Source organism: Leptopilina boulardi, unplaced genomic scaffold (assembly GCF_019393585.1).
Source record: "Leptopilina boulardi isolate dan_hultmark-lab unplaced genomic scaffold, ZJU_Lbou_2.1 LbouV2_334, whole genome shotgun sequence".
NCBI classification, from domain to species: domain Eukaryota; kingdom Metazoa; phylum Arthropoda; class Insecta; order Hymenoptera; family Figitidae; genus Leptopilina; species Leptopilina boulardi.
In genome coordinates this window covers 55893-67850 of record NW_026137901.1, presented here as the reverse complement: position 1 = coordinate 67850, position 11958 = coordinate 55893, and the positions used below count along the sequence as shown (strand labels likewise).

Genomic DNA, 11958 nt, shown 5'->3' with positions numbered 1-11958 from the left:
TCATGATCAACAGTATCATCATCGTCATGATCATCATAATTATGATCATCAGTATGATCATCGTCAGTATGATCATCATCATGATCATCATCATCATGATCAACAGTATTATCATCGTCATGCTCATCATCATCATGATCAAAAGTATGATCATCGTCATGATCATCATAATAATGATCATCGTCATGATCATCTTCATAATGATCATCAGTATGATCATCCTCAGTATGATCATCATCATGATCATCCTTAGTATGATCATCATCATGCTCATCCTCAGTATGATCATCATTATGATAATCATCATCATGATCATCAGTATGATCATCATCTTGATCATAATTACTATGTTCATCGTCAAGTTCATCATTAGTATGATCATCAACAGTATGATCATCGTCATGATCATCATAATAATGATCATCAGTATGATCATCATCATGATCATCATCATCATGATCATCATCTTGATCATAATTACTATGTTCATCGTCAAGTTCATCATTAGTATGATCATCAACAGTATGATCATCGTCATGATCATCATAATAATGATCATCAGTATGATCATCCTCAGTGTGATCATCATCATGATCATCATCATCATGATCATCATCATCATGATCATCAGTGTGATCATCATCATGATCATCCTTAGTATGATCATCATCATGATCATCATCATCATGATCATCAGTATGATCATCATCTTGATCATAATTACTATGTTCATCGTCAAGTTCATCATTAGTATGATCATCATCATGATAATCATCATCATGATCAGCAGTATTATCATCGTCATGATAATCATCATCATGATCAACAGTATGATGATCATACTGAGGATGATCATACTGATGATCATGACGATGATCATAATGTTGATGATCATACTAATGATGAAGTTGATGATGAACATACTAATGATGAACAAGATGATGATCATACTAATGATGAACTTGATGATGAACATACTAATTATGATCAAGATGATGATCATACTGATGATCATGATGATGATAATCATGATGATGATCATACTGAGGATGAGCATACTGAGGATGATCATACTGATGATCATAATTATGATGACCATGACGATGATCATAATGTTAATAATCATACTAATGATGAACTTGATGATGAACATACTAATGATGATCAATGATGATCATACTGATGATCATGATAATGATGATTATAATGATGATGATCATACTGATGATCATAATTATGATGATCATGACGATTATCATAATGTTGATGATCATCAGTATGATCATCTTCATGATCATCATCATCATGATCAACAGTATTATCAACGTCATGATCATCATAATTATGATCATCAGTATGATCATCATCATCATGATCAACAGTATTATCAACGTCATGATCATCATACTGTTGATCATGATGATGATAATCATGATGATGATCATGATGATGATGATACTGAGGATAGTCATACTGAAGACCATAATTATGATGATCATGAGGATGATCATAATGTTGATGATCAAACTAATGATGAAGTTGATGATGAACATACTAATGATGAACAAGATGATGATCATACTAATGATGAACTTGATGATGAACATACTAATTATGATCAAGATGATGATCATACTGATGATCATGATTATGATGATCATGACGATGATCATAATGTTAATAATCATACTATTGATGAACTTGATGATGAACATACTAATGATGAACAAGATGATGATCACACTGTTGATCTTGATGATGATGATCATGATGAAGATCATAGTGAGGATGATCATACTAATGATCATAATTATGATGATCATAACGATGATCATACTGTTGATGATCATGCTAATGATCAACTTGATGATGAACATAGTAATGATGATCAAGATGATGATCATACAGATGATCATGATGATGATGATTATGATGATGATGATCATACTAATGATCATAATTATGATCCTCATTATGATCATCATCATCATGATCATTAGTATGATCATCATCTTGTTCATCATTAGTATGTTCATCATCAAGTTCATCATTAGTCTGATTATCAACATTATGATCATCGTCATGTTCATTATAATTATGATCATCAGTATGATCATCCTCAGTATGATCATCCTCAGTATGATCATCATCATCATCATCATCATCATCATCATCATGATCAACAGTATTATCATCTGCATGATCATCATCATCATGATCAACAGTATCATCATCGTCATGATCATCATAATTATGATCATCAGTATGATCATCGTCAGTATGATCATCTTCATGATCATCATCATCATGATCAACAGTATTATCAACGTCATGATCATCATAATTATGATCATCATCATGATCATCATCATCATGATCCTCAGTATGATCATCATTAGTATGATCCTCAACAGTATGATCATCGTCATGATCATCAACAGTATGAACATCGTCATCATCATCATACTTAAAATCATCAGTATGATTATCGTCAGTATGATCATCATCAAGTTCACCATTAGTATGATCACAACAGTATGATCATCGTCATGATCATCAGTATGATAATCCTCAGTACGATCATCATCATGATCATCATGATCATCATGATCATCAGTATGATCATCATGATCATCAGTATGATCATCATCTTGTTCATCATTAGTATGTTCATTATCAAGTTCATCATTAATATGATCTTTAACATTATGATCATCAGTATTATCATCCTCAGTATGATCATCATCATGCTCATCCTCAGTATGATCATCATTATGATAATCATCATCATTATCATCAGTATGATCATCATCTTGATCATAATTACTATGTTCATCGTCAAGTTCATCATTAGTATGATCATCAACAGTATGATCATCGTCATGATCATCATAATAATGATCATCAGTATGATCATCATCATGATCATCATCATCATGATCATCAGTATGATCATCATCTTGATCATAATTACTATGTTCATCGTCAAGTTCATCATTAGTATGATCATCAACAGTATGATCATCGTCATGATCATCATAATAATGATCATCAGTATGATCATCCTCAGTGTGATCATCATCATGATCATCATCATCATGATCATCAGTATGATCATCGTCAAGTTCATCATTAGTATGATCATCATCATGATAATCATCATCATGATCAGCAGTATTATCATCGTCATGATAATCATCATCATGATCAACAGTATGATGATCATACTGAGGATGAACTTGATGATGAACATACTAATTATGATCAAGATGATGATCATACTGATGATCATGATGATGATAATCATGATGATGATCATACTGAGGATGAGCATACTGAGGATGATCATACTGATGATCATAATTATGATGACCATGACGATGATAATTCTGTTGATCATGATGATGATCATTCTGAGGATGATCATACTGATGATCATAATTATGATGATCATGACGATGATCATAATGTTAATAATCATACTAATGATGAACTTGATGATGAACATACTAATGATGATCAAGATGATGATCATACTGATGATCATGATGATGATGATTATGATGATGATGATCATACTGATGATCATAATTATGATCCTCATTATGATCATCATCATCATGATCATTAGTATGATCATCATCTTGTTCATCATTAGTATGTTCATCATCAAGTTCATCATTAGTCTGATTATCAACATTATGATCATCGTCATGTTCATTATAATTATGATCATCAGTATGATCATCCTCAGTATGATCATCCTCAGTATGATCATCATCATGATCATCATCATCATGATCATCATCATCATGATCAACAGTATTATCATCTGCATGATCATCATCATCATGATCAACAGTATCATCATCGTCATGATCATCATAATTATGATCATCAGTATGATCATCGTCAGTATGATCATCTTCATGATCATCATCATCATCATGATCAACAGTATTATCAACGTCATAGTCATCATAATTATGATCATCATCATGATCATCATCATCATGATCCTCAGTATGATCATCATTAGTATGATCATCAACAGTATGATCATCGTCATGATCATCAACAGTATGAACATCGTCATCATCATCATACTTAAAATCATCAGTATGATTATCGTCAGTATGATCATCATCATGATCATCATCATCATCATGATCATCAGTATGATCATCATCTTGTTCATCATTAGTATGTTCATCATCAAGTTCATTATTAATATGATCTTTAACATTATGATCATCAGTATTATCATCCTCAGTATGATCATCAGTATTATCATCCTCAGTATGATCATCATCATGATCATCATCATGATCATCATCTTGATCATCATTAGTATGTTCATTATCAAGTTCATCATTAGTATGATCATCAACAGTATGTTCATCGTCATGATCATCATAATTATGATCCTCATTATGATCATCATCATCATGATCATTAGTATGATCATCATCTTGTTCATCATTAGTATGTTCATCATCAAGTTCATCATTAGTCTGATTATCAACATTATGATCATCGTCATGTTCATTATAATTATGATCATCAGTATGATCATCCTCAGTATGATCATCCTCAGTATGATCATCATCATCATCATCATCATGATCAACAGTATTATCATCTGCATGATCATCATCATCATGATCAACAGTATCATCATCGTCATGATCCTCAGTATGATCATCATTAGTATGATCATCAACAGTATGATCATCGTCATGATCATCAACAGTATGAACATCGTCATCATCATCATAATTAAAATCATCAGTATGATTATCGTCAGTATGATCATCAGCAAGTTCACCATTAGTATGATCACAACAGTATGATCATCGTCATGATCATCAGTATGATAATCCTCAGTACGATCATCATCATGATCATCATAATTATGATCATCATCATGATCATCATCATCATGATCCTCAGTATGATCATCATTAGTATGATCATCAACAGTATGATCATCGTCATGATCATCAACAGTATGAACATCGTCATCATCATCATAATTAAAATCATCAGTATGATTATCGTCAGTATGATCATCATCAAGTTCACCATTAGTATGATCACAACAGTATGATCATCGTCATGATCATCAGTATGATAATCCTCAGTACGATCATCATCATGATCATCATGATCATCATGATCATCAGTATGATCATCATCTTGTTCATCATTAGTATGTTCATCATCAAGTTCATCATTAATATGATCTTTAACATTATGATCATCAGTATTATCATCCTCAGTATGATCATCATCATGATCATCATCATGATCATCATCTTGATCATCATTAGTATGTTCATTATCAAGTTCATCATTAGTATGATCATCAACAGTATGTTCATCGTTATGATCATCATTAGTATGTTCATCATCAAGTTCATCATTAGTATGATTATCAACATTATGATCATCGTCATGTTCATTATAATTATGAGCATCAGTATGATCATCCTCAGTATGAAAATCATCATGATCATCATCATCATGATCAACAGTATTATCATCGTCATGATCATCATCATCATGATCGACAATATCATCATCATAATGATCATCATAATTATGATCATCAGTATGATCATCCTCAGTATGATCATCTTCATGATCATCATCATCATGATCAACAGTATTATCAACGTCATGATCATCATAATTATGATCATCAGTATGATCATCCTCAGTATGATCATCATCATGATCATCATCATCATGATCATCAGTATCATCATCATCATGATCATCATAATTATGATCATCAGTATGATCATCAACAGTATGATCATCCTCAGTTTGATCATCCTCAGTATGATCATCCTCAGTATGATCATCATCATCATCATCATCATGTTCAACAGTATTATCATCTGCATGATCATCATCATCATGATCAACAGTATCATCATCGTCATGATCATCATAATTATGATCATCAGTATGATCATCATTAGTATGATCATCAACAGTATGATCATCGTCATGATCATCAACAGTATGAACATCGTCATCATCATCATACTTAAAATCATCAGTATGATCATCAACAGTATGATCATCGTCATGATCATCAACAGTATGAACATCGTCATCATCATCATACTTAAAATCATCAGTATGATTATCGTCAGTATGATCATCATCATGATCATCATCAGCATGATCATTAGTATGATCATCATCTGTTCATCATTAGTATGTTCATCATCAAGTTCATCACTAGTATGATCATCAACATTATAATCATAGTCATGTTCATCATAATTATGATCATCAGTATGATCATCCTCAGTATGATCATCATCAAGTTCACCATTAGTATGATCACAACAGTATGATCATCGTCATGATCATCAGTATGATAATCCTCAGTACGATCATCATCATGATCATCATGATCATCATGATCGTCAGTATGATCATCATCTTGTTCATCATTAGTATGTTCATCATCAAGTTCATCATTAATATGATCTTTAACATTATGATCATCAGTATGATCATCCTCAGTATGATCATCCTCAGTATGATCATCCTCAGTATGATCATCATCATCATCATCATCATGTTCAACAGTATTATCATCTGCATGATCATCATCATCATGTTCAACAGTATTATCATCTGCATGATCATCATCATCATGATCAACAGTATCATCATCGTCATGATCATCATAATTATGATCATCAGTATGATCATCGTCAGTAAGATCATCTTCATGATCATCATCATCATGATCAACAGTATTATCAACGTCTCGATCATCATAATTATGATCATCATCATGATCATCATCATCATGATCCTCAGTATGATCATCATTAGTATGATCATCAACAGTATGATCATCGTCATGATCATCAACAGTATGAACATCGTCATCATCATCATACTTAAAATCATCAGTATGATTATCGTCAGTATGATCATCATCATGATCATCATCAGCATGATCATTAGTATGATCATCATCTGTTCATCATTAGTATGTTCATCATCAAGTTCATCATTAATATGATCTTTAACATTATGATCATCAGTATTATCATCCTCAGTATGATCATCATCATGATCATCATCATGATCATCATCTTGATCATCTTTAGTATGTTCATTATCAAGTTCATCATTAGTATGATCATCAACAGTATGTTCATCGTCATGATCATCATAATTATGATCCTCATTATGATCATTATCATCATGATCATGAGTATGATCATCCTCAGTATGATCATCTTCATGATCATCATCATCATGATCAACTGTATTATCAACGTCATGATCATCATAATTCTGATCATCAGTATGATCATCCTCAGTATGATCATCATCATGATCATCATCATCATGATCAACAGTATTATCAACGTCATGATCATCATACTGTTGATCATGATGATGATAATCATGATGATGATCATGATGATGATGATACTGAGGATAATCATACTGAAGACCATAATTATGATGATCATGAGGATGATCATAATGTTGATGATCATACTAATGATGAAGTTGATGATGAACATACTAATGATGAACAAGATGAAGATCATACTAATGATGAACTTGATGATGAACATACTAATTATGATCAAGATGATGATCATACTGATGATCATGATGATGATCATACTGAGCATGATCATACTGATGATCATAATTATGATGACCATGACGATGATAATTCTGTTGATCATGATGATGGTGATCATGATTATGATCATTCTGAGGATGATCATACTGATGATCATAATTATGATGATCATGACGATGATCATAATGTTAATAATCATACTAATGATGAACTTGATGATGAACATACTAATGATGAACAAGATGATGATCACACTGTTGATCATGATGATGATGATCATGATGAAGATCATAGTGAGGATGATCATACTAATGATCATAATTATGATGATCATAACGATGATCATACTGTTGATGATCATGCTAATGATCAACTTGATGATGAACATAGTAATGATGATCAAGATGATGATCATACTGATGATCATGATGATGATGATTATGATGATGATGATCATACTGATGATCATAATTATGATCCTCATTATGATCATCATCATCATGATCATTAGTATGATCATCATCTTGTTCATCATTAGTATGTTCATCATCAAGTTCATCATTAGTCTGATTATCAACATTATGATCATCGTCATGTTCATTATAATTATGATCATCAGTATGATCATCCTCAGTATGATCATCCTCAGTATGATCATCCTCAGTATGATCATCATCATGATCATCATCATCATGATCAACAGTATTATCATCTGCATGATCATCATCATCATGATCAACGGTATGATCATCGTCATGATCATCATAATTATGATCATCAGTATGATCATCGTCAGTATGATCATCTTCATGATCATCATCATCATGATCAACAGTATTATCAACGTCATGATCATCATAATTATGATCATCATCATGATCATCATCATCATGATCCTCAGTATGATCATCATTAGAATTAGAATTAGAATTTCTTTATTTTGTCCCAGGAAAACCATGAGAACAACAATCAAATATACAGAAAATAAGAAAAACAAAAATAATAACAATTATAAATAAAAGATAATATCATTCGCAACATACTTTGAATAAATTTATCGCAATAGCAAATTGTAAAATATGTATATAAATTTGAAAAAATTTCTAATCATCACGCGCAAACAAATAATTATGCAATTTGATTTTAAAAGTCGACGTACATTTAATTGAAATTATAAAGCTGGGAAGAGAGTTCCACAGAGATGTCGCAGTAATTATGAAAGAGTTTTTATATTGTTCAGTTTTACAAGGAGGAGCCCTAAGAATATTAGGACACCTCAACGCTCGAGAAGTAATTTCATCCCTGAAAGTAAATTTTTCATAAAGATATAAAGGTTTTTTAGTATTTAAAATGACATGTGTTAAACATCCAATAAACCAGTGCCGTCTTTTACGAACACTCAGCCATCCAAGTTTTCGACGATATGGCGTTACATGTACATCCATTCTTAAGTTGAAAATAAATCGAATACAAGAATTGAGTAGCTTTTCTAGTTTATAATTTAATTCATCAGTTAAATCATTGTAGACAGCACAGCAGTAATCGAAATGAGGAAAGATTAAGGACGTTACAATCTTTATTTTTATTTCTGTAGTGAGGGCATTTCTATTTGCTTTAAATTGCGATAAACTAGCATAAGTGTTTTTACAAATTTTACCAACTTGCTTGTCCCAAGAAAGAGTTGGTCTATAGATAACACCCAAGTTTCTAACAGAATCAACAAAAGGAATAGTAATGTTATCAATCTCAATCGGGGGGTAATTACATTCATTGACATTATTTATGTACCAAGTAGATCCAAATATCATAGAATAGGTCTTGTTAAGATTTATTTTAAGAATATTGGTCTCAGCCCAATTTAATACAGACTGAACATCTTCCTTTAGTAATGATAAATTATGTTTTAAGTCTTTCAGACTAGAATGCATATAAATCTGCAAATCATCCACAAAGTACATATGCTTACAATATTTGAGGACATTACTTAATTCATTTGTGAATAATAAAAATAAAAGTGGTCCTAGCACTGATCCCTGAGGAACTCCAGTTCCAATATCAGCCCACTCAGAAATTTCTCCTTTAGCTCCAACAACAGCCTGCATCCTACCTGAGAGATATGAAGCAAACCATTTTAAAACAGAGCACGATAATCCAATAGATTTAAGTTTCGTTAGCAAAATGGTATGAGGAACCATATCAAAAGCTTTACTAAAATCAAAGAAAACAATTATAGTTACTTTTCGCTCATCAATTGCTTTACATATATCATCATTTACTTTTATTAAAAGAGTTTGAGTACTAAAGCCCTTTCTATAGCCAGACTGATAAGGACTCAGGATATTATTAAATTCAATAAACTCAATAAACTGAAAATAAACAATTTTTTCAAGGACCTTTGACAAGCAACTAAGTAAAGCTATCGGACGGTAATCCGCAGGCTGTTGCGGCACACTTACTTTAGAAACCGGCTTGATAAGAACTCTCTTCCATTCATCAGGAAAGGTTGATGTTTGCAAAGATAAATTAAAAAGATCAAGCACGTAAGGAAACAACACCGGCATGGCTTTCATAACAGCACTTATGGATAAACCATCATATCCCTGTGCCTCTGTTTTAATACTTCTTAGAGCTTTCATTAACATAGATGGACATATATCCTCAAAGAAAAAAAGAGTGTCATCAAACTCATCATCACAAAAAAAGTTTGAAAGAAACAAAGGCTTAATATTAAAAGACGAATTTCCACAAACAGATATAAAGTAATCATTAATTAAATTAACATCAAAATTAAGTGGAGAATCATCCATTTTTCTCTTTGCAAGGCCAATGCGTCTAAGCTCACTCCAAAGTCTACCCGAATCAGTAATTAATCTCAGCCTACCGGCATTGTACTCATCACGCGCTTTTCTAATTGAAAATTTAACAATATTTCTAAGTGTTTTAAACTTATTTCGCAATGAATCAGTACCAACTCTCTTCCAAGCTCTAAAAACAGAATCTCTTTGCCGTATCATATCTCGAATGTCATCATTCATCCAAGGACATACATTCCGTCGCATTACACAGGTGCGTAGTGGAGCATGTTCATCAAGTGCCTTAATGATAGCATTACAAATAAAAGACTGCTTAAAATCAATAGAATGAGAAAGATAAAGATTGGACCAGTTTACAGAATTAAGAGTTGACAAGAAAGAAGTATCATCAATCCCAGAAATGTTTCGAAAAGTTTTAGCAGAACATGTTGTTTGTTTAAATGTCCATTTATAAGATATTGAAATAAGCTCATGTCCCGCTACAAAAGGTACATGGGATTGAGATACAGCAATCAATTTATCTTTATCATCTACCACACACAAATCAATCCAAGATTCAGAATTAGTCGTATGGTGAGTTGAATCGTAAGGCACAATAAATAAATTAAATGACTCAAAAAAATCTCTGATATAATTTGACTCAATTGATATCCCATTAAGATTATAGTTAAAATCACCACATATTACAACATTATCATACAGATTAAAAAATTTTTTAAAATGATACTCAAAATCATCCAGACTTTCTCCACCAGGTCTACGGTAAACAACAGCAAAAAGTAAAGGCTTAACATGACGACTAGAAATCTCAACTATGATAAATTCTGGTTTATTATCAAAAAGTTCAGAGGATGAAAATAAAATTCTCAAATGAAGGTGACTCTTAACATATATTGCAACCCCTCCTCCCCTTTTACCATATCTGTCCCTTCTGACTAAATTAAAGTCATTAATATCAACCATGTCATTACTAATTTTATCAGTTAACCATGTTTCACTTAATGCCACCACATCATACGTATGCATTGAAAGATGACTACGCAGAAGATCAATATTTGCCCTAAGTGAATTAATATTAATATGACACATTTCTAAAAATGAGGAAGATATACAACCAGGATCAGCAGAAACAGCCGCATGTACATTTACAGATGTAGATGGCTGCATACATAACAATGGCCGTCATTCCTTTAACATTTCCAGATCATTTAAAGAGTTGATCCTGATTATTTCATCCTTATCCTGTCGTCTCACGAATATAGTTCCCTCCTTATGCCACACGTACTTATAATTGAACAACTTAGCTTTGCTTCTTGTTTGTTTAAGAAGAGAGTAAAAATTAGACGGGAGATATGCATTAATATACACTCGTGATTTCTGCAAATTTGGACTTATTTCCGAAGAGAAGAGAGATTTCTTAGACTTCATAGAAGAAATAAATTCATCTTTAAATCTACTCGAAGAAAAACAAACTAAAATGCTTCTATGTCTCTTCATGGAATCCAC

At 31.9% G+C, this 11958-nt stretch overlaps 1 protein-coding gene across 1 annotated transcript; it reads right to left on the bottom strand.

Annotated features, from left to right (window-relative positions):
* Positions 1-1716: 1716 nt before the first annotated feature.
* On the bottom strand, positions 1717-11619 carry LOC127285557 (uncharacterized). The gene is made up of 3 exons (XM_051311649.1): positions 10096-11619; positions 9037-9960; positions 1717-1797 (listed from the first exon to the last, which is right to left on the bottom strand). Exons 1-3 carry the CDS (start codon positions 11617-11619, stop codon positions 1717-1719), a joined length of 2529 nt encoding a protein of 842 aa, XP_051167606.1.
* Positions 11620-11958: the final 339 nt, after the last annotated feature.